The sequence below is a fragment of the Alosa pseudoharengus genome, unplaced genomic scaffold (assembly GCF_046254945.1).
Source record: "Alosa pseudoharengus isolate Yale_2024_CS ecotype anadromous, Long Island Sound unplaced genomic scaffold, YU_APseudo_1.1 YU_APseudo_1.1_scf_16, whole genome shotgun sequence".
Classification (NCBI taxonomy): domain Eukaryota; kingdom Metazoa; phylum Chordata; class Actinopteri; order Clupeiformes; family Clupeidae; genus Alosa; species Alosa pseudoharengus.
The window spans coordinates 15422856-15440492 of record NW_027468630.1 but is presented as its reverse complement, the minus strand read 5'-3'; the positions used below and the strand labels follow the sequence as shown (position 1 = coordinate 15440492).

Genomic DNA, 17637 nt, shown 5'->3' with positions numbered 1-17637 from the left:
CCAGATTGACAAGGGAATGGTAGAGTAATGTCTATGCTCAGCTTGCCTTTAAGAGCACAACTCCTTCGTAAGGCTTTTGTTTTTAAGTCAGCAAGTTCCATGGCCATGTCACATAACGTTTTATGCGACAATGTCCATAGTGTCTGTGCAAAGCTGATTTATATCAATGTAAAGTGTGATGACCAAATTGTGCCCCTTTCTTACTTTTAAAACCTTTAATGGTGCGTTATGGATGTGACGTGGATGTTACATAATCTGAATTTACAAGACTGGAGACTTTGTTATACCTCAAAGCCGATAAAACGTCTGTTCTAGTGGCATGTCAGTTTCAACGCATTTCACCTTAGTGTTTAGGCCTACAATTGACATTTCAAAGATTATTAGGTTGATCAAAACCACAAGGAGGCCTTGCCTAACTATTAGCAAAACAAACATAATATTAAAATACCTCCAGTGATTAGCCTAGCCGTAGCCTATTTTCAAGTGGCCTACTGTAATAACGAAAATCTGAGCGATTATCTTCCTGTAACTGTCATACTCTTGTTGTACAGTAACGGGATTATCGTGTTAGCTGGTGAAGATGGCTGACTTTGCAGCTGGAGTTAACATAGCAACCTCCTTCTGTTGCAGATCTGTTCAGCCTGCCGCTCACCTCTGCTTAACACAGTTTAATTTTAAATGTGACGCGATATGCCAGCATTTGAAGTGTCAGGTCCTCTGTAGCTAATACCCACAGAGTAACATTAGTAACGGCAGCAATAAACTAGATGTACCGCATAGCGGTACAAAATATGACCGCCTCTCAGTCCTGCATATTCTCTTCGCAAAAATAAATCACGCTTGTCAATTTGTCTCCATCTCCTACTCCTGCAACTCATGTGCATGTAAATGAGTGTGTGCATATGTGAGTTTGCTTTTGTTTATAAGAGTGTGTGTGTGTGTGTGCATGTGCGTATGCGTGCCTGTGTTTGTGTGTTTATGTGTGTGTGTGTGTGCGTGTGTGCGTTTCCATGCGCACATGCGTATGCGTGCCTGTGTGTGTGTGTTTATGTGTCTGCATTCATGTGGGTGGGTGTTTGTGCATGTGTGTGTGTGTGTGTGTGTGCTTGCCTGTCTGTATGTGTTTATGTGTGTGTGCTTGCCTGTCTGTATGTGTGCGACTGTGCATGTGTGTGTGTGTGTGTGTGTGTGTGTGTGTGTGTGCGTGTGTGTGCATGTGCGTGTGTGCACGTGCATGTACTTTATGTGTGCAAATCACAAATGAGTGGGTATGGGTTAGGTTGATGTGGGCTCTTGAGACTATACCATAAATATTTTGTCATCTTGGGTGCAACGGTTCAGGTAGGGCTAGTTATTTAGGGGAGTGGCCACCAAGTTTCATGTTCCCTGGTGTTTTAGTAACCCGGGAATCACTGACCAAAATTGATGACGGTAAAAAAAAATATATATATTTTTTTTTATATTTTAAATGACTTGTTGTCCTGATTCTTCCTGTGGATCTTATTGGGCACTGAGAAAGCAATAATTTCATCGCTAGTTTTTCATGATTACTATTTCAATTGTTTCATATCAAAATTCACTACTTAATTATGTGTTTTATGTATCCATAACGTGAAACCGTCACATCCATAACGCCAGTTTTTCCTACATAATGCATTACGAAAATGACGCATAGTTTCAAAAACACACTTTTTGTGTTCATTCAAGTCTCCTTCATGCTACATATATCATAGGTTCGGCAGTTTCCTTCAAAATTCACAGAGTTTGTAGAAAACCTGTAATCTCTCACAAAAGTGTGTCCATTTCATGTCACATCCATAACGCTGATAAAATGCCTTGTATTCTTAGGATGAAATTGATTATATGAAATTTGAGGATTTATCAGTATTCAGAGGACAGAGGTTACATTAAAAGTTATGCAACTTAATTCACTGATACTAATTTTGCCCCCACTCTAAGGCATTTTGTTTACCAATATGAGTCCAATTGTCACATCCATAACGCTGGAACTCCCCTTTATATGAAAGTTACTCATTGCATCATTTTTTATATTTTTAAGAGACAAAAATATCAGAATGTCTGTAAAAGATCAAATGACACACAATAACATAGAACTTGTGATGTCATAGCACCTGGTAGTCTATACATTTCACATAATAGACGTGTCCCATTTCATAGCACCTGGTAGTCTAGAACCCTATGCTAGAACCATACATTTGACTCAATAGATGTGTCCCATTTCATAGCACCTGGTAGTCTAGAACCCTATGCTAGAACCATAGATTTCACTCAATAGACGACTCCTATTTTATAATTTGTGTTGTCCCAATTTAGCTAGCACATGGGACAGCCCTTTACCATAATAATAAAATTGTAACTATTTTGAAAATAATAAATATTTTGATTTTAAATCAATTAAGATGTGACACCATATGTGTCCCCTCTTACTGAGGGTGTCCCCTTATACTTTTGGTATACTTTCTGGCGTACAGTCTGGTTTCCGTGCTGGGTATGGATGCACGACAGCCACTTTAAAGGTGTTAAATGACATTACCTCTACTCTAGACACCAAACAACACTGTGCTGCTATTTTCATCGACCTTGCCAAAGCCTTTGATACCGTTGACCATTCCATCCTCATCAGCAGGCTGAGCAGTATTGGGGTCACAGGTCACTCACTGGCTTGGTTCTCTCACTATCTCTCTCACCGGGTGCAACGCGTAAGGTTTGATAATTCACTCTCTCACCCCCTCCTTGTCACCAAGGGAGTCCCTCAAGGCTCTATACTTGGCCCTTCACTGTTCTCCATCTATATCAATAACATTCCTCTAGCTGCTGGTAATTCACTCATTCACCTTTATGCTGATGACACAATCCTATACGCCTCTGGTCCATCTCCCTCTTCTGTCCAATCCACGCTCCAGGATAGCTTTCTCCAAGTACAACATGCCTTCTCACAACTGAAGCTGTCACTCAATACATCTAAGACAAAAGCCATGTGGTTTCATCGGAAGGGTGCTCCCTCTCCGTCTCCATTAAACATCTCCACTTGTGAGGGGGCAATCCTGGAGCAAGTCTCTATTTACAAATACTTGGGCATCTGGTTAGACACTACTCTATGCTTTTCACATCACATCTCCCGGTTACAATCTAAGGTGCGGGCCAAACTCGGTTTCCTTTATCGCCATTGCCACGCCTTCACTCCCTCCTCTAAACTCACGCTTATCAAAATGACTATTCTCCCCACACTTGATTTCGGTGACACTATCTATAGAACTGCATGTAAGGGCACTCTTGCCAAATTGGACACACTTTATCACTCTGCTATCCGTTTTGCTACAAAGGCCCCCCTCAACACCCACCACTGCAGTCTTTACTCTATGGTAAGTTGGCCATCACTTCACACTCGTCGTCATTTTCACTGGCTCACTCTCATTTACAAGACCCTCCTTCAACGGACACCGCCCTACCTGTCCCGCCTGTTGCATCGACAACCCATCACATATAACATCCGGTCCTCTCTCCACATTCTGCTAACAACCCCTAAAACCAGATCCACACTCGGTCTTGCATCATTCCAGTCAGCTGCTGCCGTTGACTGGAATGCACTACAAAAACACCTCAGACTGGTGAAATTAATTTCCATTTCAGCCTTCAAAGACACCATCTCACACCTTCTCACAGATTCCTGCAACTGCTTCCCTTCCATTTGACCCTCCTCAATGAATTGTTTTTCTTTTTATGTTTTTCATAATTGTTTTTTAAAAAAATGTATATATTCTGTGCTGTTTGTGTAACCCTGTTCTTTGCTCGTGCCTGTATGTCTGAGTAGTTTTATGTGAACCCTGTGGGTCCCTGTTGCTGTCTTGTTGTATGTCTGCACAGCTGTGTTTGTGTACTGTTTCTATCCTTTCTCACTGCCCCGTTCCCCTTCTTCTCCAAGAAGCCTGTGCTTCTTGTCAGGCCATCACTGTAAATAAGAACTTGTTCTTAATGATCTGCCTGGTTAAATAAAGGTAAAATAAAATAAAAAAAATAAATAAAAAAAACCCAAATTACCTGTGAGCTCAGATGTGTGTGCGTATGTGTGTGTTGAAAATAGCACTTACCATTGAGAGTATTGGTGTTGTGAACATCTAGTATGTTAAAGTACTCCACCAGGATCTTGGTGTTCCTGAGCGATAGCAAGCAGTACACGCTGTTAAAGTCCAGATAGCACAGGAGAACTCCCTTCAGCAGTCTCATGATCCCCTCTCTTCCTTGCACACACTAACTAATCTGCCTCCCATTCATGGCCTGCCATGGTGATGTCAATGCCACTGTCACATCACAAAGAGCAGGGTTCTATTGATGTCACACATGCACACGTGTGTCACACAGAGGTTCTGTAAATGTTTCTCTACTCTTTCTCTCAAAACAGTGTTTAGTTAACATACAAGGATACAAGGATACAAGGAAGTTTATTGTCACATGCATATAGTTACTGGAAGTAAGAAATGCAGTGAAATTATGTCTGGTGTCAGCCTATTTGTGCATTTATGGGGGGGGGGGGGTAAAAAGTGCAGTAGAAGAGGGGTTTAGTAGATTAAGTGGCAAGGGCTGCATAAGAAAGGTGGGGGAGGATTGGGATTGGGCGGGGGGCACCAACAAGGAGCACCCAAGAGCATCAGGTTTGTGATACGTATGGATTCTTTTGGTACACTTTGGGTTCTACAAGGCAGATTTACCATAGAAAGACAGTGTGTTACAGGGCACACCTGACCTAACTCTATTGGTCACACCTGACCTATGTAACTCTATTAGGCACACCTGACCTATATAACAATATTGGGCACACCTGACCTATGTAACTCTATTGGGCACACCTGTCCTATATAACTCTATTGGGCACACCTGTCCTATATAACAATATTGGGCACACCTGTCCTATGTAACAATATTGGGCACACCTGACCTATGTAACTCTATTCGGCACACCTGTCCTATATAACAATATTGGGCGCACATCTGACCTATGTAACTCTATTGGCCACACCTGTCCTATATAACAATATTGGGCACACCTGTCCTATATAACAATATTGGGCACACCTGACCTATGTAACTCTATTGGGCACACCTGACCTATATAACTCTATTGGGCACACCTGTCCTATATAACAATATTGGGCACACCTGGCCTATGTAACTCTATTGGGCACACCTGTCCTATATTGGGCACACCTGGCCTATGTAACTCTATTGGGCACACCTGTCCTATATAACAATATTGGGCACACCTGACCTATATAACTCTATTGGGCACACCTGTCCTATATAGCAATATTGGGCACACCTGACCTATGTAACTCTATAGGGCACACCTGACCTATATAACACTATTGAGCACACCTGTCCTATATAACAATATTGGGCACACCTGACCTATGTAACTCTATTGGGCACACCTGTCCTACAGTATATAACTCTATTGGGCACACCTGACCTATGTAACTCTATTGGGCACACCTGACCTATATAGCTCTATTGGGAACACCTGTCCTATATAACAATATTGGGCACACCTGACCTATGTAACTCTATATACAGACACCAACTTTTCATTCTTATCACCAAAACACATTCTTCAGTGTGTGTGTGTGTGTGTGTGTGTGTGTGTGTGTGTGTGTGTGTGTGTGTGTGTGTGTGTGTGTGTGTGTGTGTGTGTGTGTGTGTGTGTGTGTGTGTGTGTGTGTGTGTGTGTGTGTGTGTGTGTGTGTGTGTGTGTGTGTGTGTGTGTGTGTGTGTGTGTGTGTGTGTGTGTGTGTGTGTGTGTGTGTGTGTGAAGGGAAGGGAAGGGAAGGGAAGGGAGCAGCCTATGGCAATGGGCGCAGCCTGTCATCTTACCAGACCGGATGGTTAACCTTATTGTAGGGCCAGCATATTATTATTAACAGGCAGATCATTTAATCAATGCAATGGAATTAAGATGGTTATGGGGTTACACTTTACTTGACAGTGTCGACATAAGAGTGACATGACACTGTCATGAATGTCAAGTCAAGTCAGATTTATTTATAAAGCGCATTTAACATGCACATAGTGCAATCCAAAGCGCTCCACAAACAAGACACATAACAACAAGACAAAAGATGCCGGATGGAGCGGCGTAGTCGCCAGCGTACCCATGACATCAAGACAAGACAAATACATTTAAAAAATAACAAATACAAAAAAAATGCCGGACGGAGCGGTGTAGTCGCCAGGGTACCCGTGACACTAAGACATACAAGACAGACAACAAAACAAATAAACAAATAAAAAAAAAAGAAAATATATTTTAAAAGGGGATAAAGTGATGTTAAAATTAGTCCAATTTCCAAACCAGCTGAAAATGTCCAAGGGCAATGATGATCCGTGAAAACTGCGCACAGAGCTGTGTCTTTACAACCGATGCAATGCCAACAAAGTTCTTTAGCAACTGACCAACCCGGTGAATTCACTGGCAGTCTGGAGATAACGTTAACGTTAGAAGCTAGGCCTGCTAGACTGCAGTCTGGAGATGATGGAAGCACAGTCCAAAGTACTGAGCGATCGTGTAGATCCGCAATTCGGTGGACTTAACAGCGACTTTGTTGCTCCGTGAGAATGCAGCTCTTCACCGTTAACGTTAGTTTGCAGTTGGCAAGGCAGCTCGCAGGTCAGCAACAGCTCGGCGGGCACGGTAGATCTTGCGCAGAGTAGAGCCTAGGTCCGGCTGTCCCGAGAGATCCACTCGACCAGACAGTGAAGTGCACTGTTCACGGATGGATGGAAGGATGTCAGAGGCCCAGTTAGTCTGCAGTTGGCATGGCAGCTCGCAGGTCAGCAACAGCTTGGCGGCCACGGCAGATCTTTCGCAGAGTAGCCTAGGTCCAGCTGTCCCGAGAGATCCCCTCGACCAGACAGTGAAGTGCTGCACCGCTCACGGATAGATGGAAGGATGTCCGATGCCCAGCTAGGGCAAAAGCTAGCCATAGCAAGCTCCCAATGGACAAATGTCAACGACATCAGCTGACTTAGGAGTAAAAAGGACTAAGAATAACACGAAAACTATCAAAAATGTGTAAGAATGTGTCTTAAACAAGTCATAAACGTTTATGACATAACGCTTCTGTTATTAAGTGTCATTCGGTTTTTGTCATAACAAGTTAGGGCTAGGATTAGGGTTAGGTTTGGGGTTAGGGTTAGGATTGGTTATAGCCTAGGGTTAGGGTTAGGGTTTATGTGTCATGGTAGTGTCATGTGTGTCATGTCACTCTTATGTCGATACTGTCAAGTAAAGTGTTAGCCAATTAAAAACTTGATAATACTACGGAGGATATTAAGGAGAATAGCAATAATAAACAACAATGTCAATTCAATCAATAGCCTAATGAAAATAACTAAATACTATAATATACAAACCATAACGTAAGATTATGCGCTTAATAAACTAAGTGCATGTTGAACAGATATGTCTTTAGACCCCAGATACATGGAAATAACACTAACATTAATGTTAATCTGGTTGGACATTAGGTCTAGCCTAGGCGAAGTTCATGTGCTGCATGGTCTCAATGAAAGCAAACTGCAGGCACTGAGAAAGGTGTTGTGAGAGCTTCTTTAAAAACAAATGTAATGTTGCAATTCTGCAAGAAGGCTACCTGCCGGCTTACCTGCGTGCCGGCACTCAGTAGGACTACTTTTACCAGACGTAAAAACTACATATCCTACATTGCTTTTACCATAGACAGTCTATGGCTTTTACGCACTGTGCGCCACAGTGACGTTGGCAGAGCGTCTCCGTAGTAACCTGGCGGCCCGGCAGCAGCTGGGAGTGTAGGAAGAGGTGGCTAGTTCGACGAGTTCAAGGTTTCCTCTGGGTGACAGCCCGCCTGCTTCAGTCACTGGGGTGAACAGGCGAGAAAGAAACTCTGGTTCTTGTGGCGGAAAGCCTCTCTTAAAGGAGCCAAAATGCTGAACATGTGGAAAGTTAGGGAGTTGGTCGATAAAGCGTGAGTACTGCGGCGTCTAAAGCGCCGAATATCTTAATGTTTTGGGGGTATGTGAAGTTTGTACCTGTTTCAGAAAGACACGTACCCAGTGTCTGACGTCACGTCGCTGTTTTGTGTTCAGGTGCTATGCTAAGCTAAGTGGCTAGGTGGTGGAAACGAAAAAGTTTTACCATTCATGTATCCGTCCCATATCTTATAAGAAGTAGCTTTGCTAAGTTGGTTAACGTAATAGCCAATAACCATTGTCATGAACTTGACAATCAATTATGCAAGTTAGCTACCGTTAGTGTAAATAAGCTAATAGAGAGCTAGCTAACAACTGCTAACTTGTGACGTTTGCAAAGTGTTGAAATTAGCTGGCTAGGACTCCATCTAGCTACTGGTTACAACAAACTTTGCGGTGGCGACTGGCTTGTCATACGCCTCTTATGAAAGTTTGAAGGATATGTTATTTCCCGTTGTGTGTATATTTTTAATCTAATACATGGTTTCCCATTTTGTTAAGCTACACGTTCAGGCCGATAGTGTTGTGATGTAACAGCAGGCTACTGTAATTAGCTAGCTGAAGTTGCCAGCTCGGCCCGTTGGTCAATGACATGTCATCAGCATGTTGCTGCGGGCACTTTCTCGAGACTGGTCGGGGCGGCCTCGGTTAGACAGTTAAGAAATTCTTTTAGCAGAGGGATATTATGCGGTCGCACTCGTAAAGAATGCTTCCGACGTTTATCTTTAACAGCCTGTCAGGCGACTCGCTAGCTTACTTCCGGGTCCCCAGTTGTTGTCCAGCGGTTGAAATTATCATATGAAAAGAGTACCTGGCGCAGGTGCGCGTGTGTATTAGTTCAGTACTTTAGTGCGGACGGTTGGCACAAGGCCCCTGGTAGACGACACCGGGCGCGAACGCTCTTTAACGTGCCAGTGAACTGACGCAGGGCAGATACTCTTAGGTCACTGCCAGGTCAAACACTTTTATCTGACTTCCGCGTTAAGTGAACAGTTACAAACTAGTAAAGTGACTGGTATTTAGTAAGCAAAAACACCTGTGTGTGTGTTTGTGTGTGTGTTGGGTGGGGGATACAGTTTGAAAATTGTCATAAGTTGTAGGCCTATCAGTGTTTAAATGACTAACTCAACATCTAAAGCTTTGTCACTCCCCCTTGCTGAAACCACACACACACTCACGAAAGTAGTTTGTTTTGACATCAGGACATCCGTTCTACTGAGCCATCAGATTGTAGATTACTGTCTGATGATGAAACAATACATCAAGTACAAGCAGCCACACAGTGGTCTTACAGTGGTACAGAGACACACACATACAAGCACACTCAAAAGAATGCAGGCATGCATACACAAACACAAACACCTACAATAATGCACACACTTACATTCCTGACCCATTCCACTGCTTCATAACTGTTATTATAATGTTTCTTATTTTCATTTTATTTTTCTTACAATTTCTTCTTTTCACTTTGCCCTGTGTGTGTATTCCTTTTCTCTGGTGTGCAGTGTCATCTGTCTCTGTGTCTCAGTCTGTATGTAGTGTGTAACGTCTTCAACTCTTAATTGTACAGTGTCCTCTGTGTTTGTAATGTCTGTCTGTGCTGTTTAACATCCTTAACCTTTTAATTGTACCGTGTCCTTGGGTGACTTAAAAGACGCTTATAAATAAAATGTCATATTATTATTTACATCGGCATATGCATGCACACTCAGATATAGTGTTGCAATATAGTGTTGCTCGGTGCACGGAGACTAGAAAGGGATCATAAATCATGGTGCCTTACATGCACACTAAAATATGGTGTCATGATGGGTAATATAGTGTCATGATGGGTAATATGATTGGGGCAACCGTGTCCTACTGGTACCTATACCTAGTACTCACATAGTGCAATAACTACCTATACCTATACCTAGTACTCACATAGTGCAATAAGAACCTATACCTAGTACTCACATAGTGCAATAAGTACCTATACCTATACCTAGTACTCACATAGTGCAGCAATAAGTACCTATACCTAGTACTCACATAGTGCAATAAGTACCTATACCTAGTACTCACATAGTGCAGCAATAAGCACCTATACTAGTACTCACATAGTGCAGCAATAAGTACCTATACCTAGTACTCACATAGTGCAATAAGTACTAGGGCTGGGATAAACGATTATTTTTTAAACGATTAATCTAGCGATTATTTTTTAGATGTATCGATTAATCTAACGATTCATTTTTTCAGTCCGATTCGATTTCGATTCGATTATCTCCCAATTAATTCACTAATAGCAACTTATACATGTTTATTTACATATATGAATTCTTTAACATTGCAATATATGTTTATTGCTCTTAAGATTCCAAAATAAAAGACTATACAAGTGCAAAGTAATGCATTCTTAGTCAGAGGTAGCATTCAATAAAGTTCAGTATGTCTAATTGAGTGCCTGTCATTTTAAGACGTTTGTGTGGGAATCCTTGCAATTAACATTAACACATTTAAAAGGCTGCTGATGTGTGGATGCAATTCATAACGTAGTTAGTTCAAATAACGTTTCGTACTTCTCCTTTGGACAAGCACTTTTGAGTCTTGGAAAACACTTTACACTTCCATTTACATCGGGATTTTGCAAACATTCAGAGTCAATAAAATGAGCCTGAGTAATGAATACAAGCAGCTGCAAGTAAGCATGCTAAACTTGACATCCAAAAAGTATTCTAACGTTAGCTTTGAAATACTGCTTGATTGCATATTGTAACTTAACTTAGTTTAGTCTCCTCAATGTACTATGTTGTGATAAGACCTTAGCAGAGTTTACCTTAACTTTAATGCTGCCGTTTTGAACAAATTTGCGCAGCATGGTCACGATGCTAAGCGGATTTAATAGCAATTTAGCCCACTGTGTTCTATGCAGTGCTTCTATGTGGCAACAACAATCCTTCAACAATCGTGAATAATTTGTTAAATGCACATGCAGAGGAGGAGCAGCGGGCTCGTTACAAGAGAGAGCGGGCGGGGCGAGGAAAGGCTGTGTGAGTAAAAAGTGCAGCTCCATGAAATTATCTTATCTTTAATTTAAATAGTAGGACTATAACATAACATCAATGTGTGGTGGCCGGTTTTGATTTCGTGGTGCCCAGCCACAGATTAGTCAACGTATGGAAAACACTGAAGGTGTAAAATGAAAAATATTTAGCAGCACATGTTATGCTTGACAAATCGACTCTCATATTTTGCGTCGACGTCATCGATTACGTCGACGCGTTGTCCCAGCCCTAATAAGTACCTATACCTAGTACTCACATAGTGCAGCAATAAGACCAGGCGCGTCGCCGCGTTCTGGATCATCTGAAAGGGTTTCACAGTGCAGGCTGGGAGACCCATCAGGAGGAAGTTACAGTAGGTCGTGAGATGACCATGGCCTGTATCAGGAGTTGGGTAGCATATTGAGATGAACATGGCCTGTATCAGGAGTTAGGTAGCATATTGAGTCAGGGAAGGCCTGTTTTTTTAAAGTGCTAAGTGGCACGGCTGGGTAACCAACACTGTAAAAACCTGCTTATTTAATCAAATCTAACCTAATCTAAAGGGTTATTAATCTTATATCAAAACCTGCTTATTTAATGAAATCTAACCTAATCTAAAGGGTTATTAATCTTCTATCAAGATCAAAAAATCTAGTTGGTATTGTTTTCAGTATAAAGACACTTACCTAGTGTTTTCTCATAAAATCATTTAACTTAATTGAAGAAGAGTTTTTAAGCTGTCTCATCCTGAAAACAAGCAAATATGGCTGCCAGTGCGTTGAACAAATTTGTGTGTTTGTTTGTTTGTTTATTTGATAGGGACAATGCTCATTAATCAACAGACAAGTTACTTGCTGTAAACAAGCCAGGGTTAGCTACAAGTGCTAGTTTCCATCTGTTGTCCCTAGCCAGATCTTAACAGGCATAAGATCTGATAAGATTCCTTAAAATTGTCTTTTGAACTCCTCTTGAATTTCCCCATGGGGATCAATAAAGTATCTATCTATCTATCTATCTATCTAAAATAAGTCAAACCAAAACCAAATAGATTTGTTGATCCTAATATTAGTGTTGCACGGTGTATCGATACTAAAAAGGTATCACGATGCCTTCACGCAAAAAAACGATACGATTTTCGACGTTTTTAGAATCAATACTTTATTAAAATAATAACGTTCTGTGTTTGTGTGAACTACTGCTCCTTGCACGCATCTAGGCAATTGGGCGTGTCAAGCAGGCAGCTCTGAGTGAGTGAGTGCGCAGCCAACGTCAACATAGTTCTTTGCCGACAGTCCTCGGCCTTGTGGATAAAACAAAAGGTGAAGTGAAATCTGCAACTATTTCGGATACATCGCGAATAGTGAAGGCAAGCCATCAGGTACACAGAGGCCCGTTTGTAAAATATGTTTCAAAGTCATTTAAACACTTCGCAGACATATCCCAACATTTTTAAAGAGTTCAAAAAACGACAGGTTAACGAATATGCTATAGAAAATACGACTACATGGTTAGTGCCAAGTTCTTCTCTTCTGTTTTAGTCTAGCCTAAGTGAAACGAATATATGGTTCTCTGGGATAAAGCGAACCTTCCTTCATCAATGCATTTTGACGAGACATAACGAGCTGTAATCATTTTGACGAGACATAACGAGCTGTAATCATAGGGTGCTAACGTGATGAAAGCGCAATGTTCACGCCAGAATAACATTACCATAACTTGTAAACAATCTATTTCATGTTCGGTCAGTACTACTGGTAATATTTGTCATGCCATGTAGACTGCAATTTGTTTAATAATTATTGGCCAGATGTAAGATAGGATACCCGAAATGCGCTAATTAAAGCCCACAGCATATAATACCACCAAAGCGTGTTGAGTCCTAATAATAATAGCGGCTTATTGTTACGTGGTAGCAAATCATGTTATCAAAGAAATAGACGTAATGTAGGAATGCACACAGATATATTGCAACAGGTAGGCTAATGGTGTAGGCCTATCTGACGAAGACCTGAGTGGTTGGAATGTCGTACTTGTAGCCTACACTGGGCGCAAAGACGACTATCCTCACATTTTTACCTTTACAACTGTCAAACAAAATCCCATGAACACAGGAAGGCCTAGGGTAGCCTATACTGTACATCAGATGGCCTAAAGATTAGGCCCCTCTGCATAGCATTCAGTGATTTGCATGCAGTAATTTCAACACTGACTTTGATTTAGCCTAGTTTGGCTATTTAAAGCTACTTTATTGCCAAAACAACACAATGTAAAGGAACTATAACAAACAATAAAGGACTTAATCACACAAAGTAGGCCTACTATTTTACTAGTTTAGAACCCAGAGTTGACCTGCGCACTACAAAAGTGCACCGAATTCAACACAAATGATTCAATACACTTGGAGGAGGTATGAGTCCTTTCTTTTCCAGATATCTTAGGATTTCGCCGTAGTATCGTTTCAGTATCGAGCATCGTGATATTTATGGCAGGTATCGTATCGAAGTCATAATTTTGGTATCGTGACAACACTACCCAATATAAGATTAATAATTTTTTGCAGTGAAGGCAATATGATCAGGTTAGTTGGTCATCGATCATGACCCGTGGATTTCTCGCTACCCTGGTAGGGGCAAGAGACGGGAAGTCAGTTTTAATGTTGATGTCGTGGTGTATAGTAGGTTTGGCATAGTGATGTTGATGGTATAGTGATGTTGATGTTGTGGTGTATAGGAGGTTTGGCATAATGATGTTGATGGCATAGTGATGTTGATGTTGTTGTGTATAGGAGGTTTGGCATAGTGATGTTGATGGCATAATGATGTTGATGTGGTGTATAGTGGGGTTGGCATAGTGATGTTGGTTTGGCATAGTGATGTTGATGTTGTGGTGTATAGTGGGTTTGGCATAGTGATGTTGATGTTGTGGTTTATAGTAGGTTTGGCATAGTGATGTTGATGGCATAGTGATGTTGATGTAGTGGTTTATAGTAGGTTTGGCATAGTGATGTTGATGTTGCGGTGTATAGGAGGTTTGGCATAGTGATGTTGATGTTGTGGTTTATAGTAGGTTTGGCATAGTGATGTTGATGTCATGGTGTATAGTAGGTTGGGTGAGAGGACCAGCAGTTCAGTTTAAGAGTAAATACGGCAGAATGTAATCAAGTTTAAGATTTTGAATGTTGAGGTATTTTCTTTAAAAAATGACCCAGATGCGTTTATTTATTACCAAAATAGTTTACAACTAATCAATTAAACAAAGTGCTGTAGCCCTAGTGCCCACACACACATTCTCGCTCCTATCACACACACAAACACACACACACACACACACACAGTGACACACACACGCACTCCCTCCTCACACACACACACACACACACTCCCTCCTCTGTCACACACTGGCTCAGCCCCACCCTAGCTGGATTGGGTCTGTGCTGGATTGGGTCTGTGCTTTTGTCACCAGAGGACCTTCTTAGACAAACTGGTTTTACTCGTGTGTGTGTGTGTGTGTGTGTGTGTGTTTTGGGCAGGGCTTTGAACCAGAATTTTCTCCCAATTGGTTTGTTCCGAACAGAAACAGTATTTTAACGTTTCCCTAAATGTTCCCTAAACCCTAAAATTGACGTGCCTGAACCGATTAGAACAAAAAAAATAAAGTTCCTGAACCGGTTAATAACGTTAAAATTATATTGTTAGTCTACATATGTCTCTATCCTGTCTTCAAACATTAAAAAAGCACTATAGGCTACATTATGTAAGCGGCATAACTAAAAAAAAATTCATTCATCAAACAATACAAAACCACAAAGCATTACAGAAGCATCCATCCAAAAGCCCTTGCAGCTCACTTAGCTAAAATCTGTGCAAATAACTGAAATATGGTAGGCTACATAGCTACCCTTGTGAACATTAATTTTCCAAACCTGGTCAGGGCCCAATCAGTGCATTTTTGTCTCTCTTATTTCATCAGACAATACAAAACCACAATGGTTGTTAAATGAATGCTGTGTGTGTGGTCTGTCTCTGTGTGCGTGTGTGTGTTAAATGAATGCTGTGTGTGTTGTTAAATGAATGCTGTGTGTGTGGTCTGTCTGTGTGTGTGTTAAATGAATGCTGTGTGTGTTGTTAAATAAATGCTGTGTGTGTGGTCTGTCTCTGTCTGTGTGTGTGTGTGTGTTAAATTAATGCTGTGTGTGTGTGTGTGTGTGTGTGTTAAATGAATGCTGTGTGTGTGGTCTGTCTCTGTGTGTGTGATGTTCCCAGGACTAACGTTGTGATGAACTACACTGAGATTGAGTCCAAGGTGCGGGAGGCTACAAACGACGACCCCTGGGGGCCCTCAGGGCAGCTCATGGGAGAGATCGCCAGGTGTGTGTGTGTTTGTCTGTCTGTCTGTCTGTCTGTCTGTCTGTGAGTGTGTATGTGTGCATGCATATTAGTGTTTATTTGTCTGTAGTTTTGATGGTGGGTGTGTGCATGTAGGGTAATTGTAGGTTAATAATTGTGTGTGTGTGTGTCTTCAGAGCCACATTCATGTATGAGCAGTTTCCTGAAGTGATGAACATGCTGTGGAACAGAATGCTCAAAGACAACAAGAAGAACTGGAGAAGAGTCTATAAGGTGTGTGTGTGTGTGTGTGTGTGTGTGTGTGTGTGTGTGTGTGTGTGTGTGTGTGTGTGTGTGTGTGTGTGTGTGTGTGTGTGTGTTCAGACCTGCATCTGATATCCATTTGTAATTTGTGTCTAATAATTTACTGCCTAATGATCTTTTCATAACCAGTGTTGATTATTGTGTGTGTCTGTCTGTCTGTCTGTCTGTCTGTGTGTGTGTGTGAGCAGTCCTTGTTGCTGTTGGCCTACTTGATTAAAAATGGCTCCGAGCGAGTCGTCACCAGTTCCAGAGAACACCTGTACGACCTGCGCTCTATAGAGAGCTACCACTGCATAGGTACACACACACACACACACACACACACCTGTATGACCTGCACTCTATAGAGAGCTACCACTGCATAGGTACACACACACACACACACACACACACCTGTATGACCTGCGCTCTATAGAGAGCTACCACTGCATAGGTACACACACACACACACACACACACACACACACACACCTGTACGACCTGCGCTCTATAGAGAGTTATCACTGCATAGGTACACACACACACACACACACACACCTGTACGACCTGCGCTCTATAGAGAGTTATCACTGCATAAGTATACACACACACACACACACACACATACACACACACGCACCTGTATGACCTGCGCTCTATAGAGAGTTTTCACTGCATAGGTACACACACACACACACACACACCTGTACGACCTGTGCTCTATAGAGAGTTATCACAGCATAGGTACACACACACACACACACACACCTGTACGACCTGTGCGTAGCGAACGTGCTCACCTACGTCACGCGCAGCGTTGACGTGTCTACTGGTAGTAGCCTTCTACTATTTTCATTCAGGAACATGTCGTGTTGACTGTTGTGTGGGCTGTGTTGGTTTATCTACGTCTGGTTAATCAACAGAGATATTCGTGTTCATGTGAATGCCGGAACACACATCCTAAATATTGACGAAACTACCCAGATCAGATATATAACGTTATTTGATGGGCAGACTCTCTCAAAGCACTCAGCAGATATCATGAACATCGTCAGATAGCTTCGTGAGATATTTTCTAACATCAGTGTTCAAAACTCAACAGTCCATTGGATGTGCATCAAACTAACATATTCCAACATATTGCAAAATTTTAATATGCTTATTTGCGAAAATATATGAGCAATGCAATTGTTCCTTTCCAGCGGTGTCAGCCTAGCCTGACGAGCCAGACCCACATTAAAATGTAGGGTCTGGGCACTCACCGTTCGCAGTGCTCAGTCCGAGGGGCGGGATAATCAGTTGTCTTTCAAATTCCCTCTGCACGCAATAGGACAGCGGCAGCGCTATGAGTCCCATGCGTTTCCCACCAGCGGAGCTAGTTGGCTAGTTCAAACGTTTGCCAACTTAATAAAAGCTTAACTCATGTCACACTGTTCGCCAACAGCAACATCCATCTTATTTGTTTTCAAGTAGCAGGGAATTCAAGCCAAACCGTTGCAACTCTGCCATCAATCATTATGTTAAGCCCACCTAACGACTCTATACATGATTTCATTGGCCTTATTGAGTTTCGATTTCTGGAGCTCACAAGCCAACGGAGAGTTGCTAGACTAGCCCTGTAGATTTCTAGGCTAGTGTCAGCCATCTTGGTTGAAAAATTTGGCCGGCTCGCTGAGCTTGCACGGTATCCTGGGTAATTTCATCTCCCACTTCGTTTTAAGCCTGCATCGGTCCTGGCTATATTTTGAGGGTTGATTTAAAGGGGAAAATAACACTTCCGCTTGCTCCCTAAAGTAATGGGACACGCAAAAACGAGGGTTAGGGCAAAAATCTAGGGGAAGGGGAGGTATTGGGACGGGCCCATAGTCCACACTACATAAGGTTACTTATAATCCACACTAGACACTACATAAGGTTACTTATAATCCACACTACATAAAGTTACTTATAATCCACACTAC

At 41.9% G+C, this 17637-nt stretch overlaps 2 protein-coding genes across 2 annotated transcripts in view; one reads left to right on the top strand and one right to left on the bottom strand.

Moving 5' to 3' along the window:
- The window catches only part of LOC143126102 (EF-hand calcium-binding domain-containing protein 9-like), a 43394-nt gene extending 39149 nt beyond the window's left edge, over positions 1 to 4245 (bottom strand). The window contains exon 1 of the mRNA XM_076288019.1: positions 4110 to 4245. Coding sequence (XP_076144134.1) covers positions 4110 to 4245 — 136 coding nt within the window. The remainder of the gene's footprint in view (positions 1 to 4109) is intronic.
- A 3580-nt stretch (positions 4246 to 7825) lies between these two features.
- clint1a (clathrin interactor 1a) overlaps positions 7826 to 17637 on the top strand; it is a 19541-nt gene continuing 9729 nt past the window's right edge. The window contains exons 1-4 of the mRNA XM_076287205.1: positions 7826 to 8015; positions 15311 to 15415; positions 15571 to 15667; positions 15886 to 15994. Of these exons, the coding sequence (XP_076143320.1) occupies positions 7975 to 8015; positions 15311 to 15415; positions 15571 to 15667; positions 15886 to 15994 (352 nt within the window). The 5' untranslated portion in view covers positions 7826 to 7974. The remainder of the gene's footprint in view (positions 8016 to 15310; positions 15416 to 15570; positions 15668 to 15885; positions 15995 to 17637) is intronic.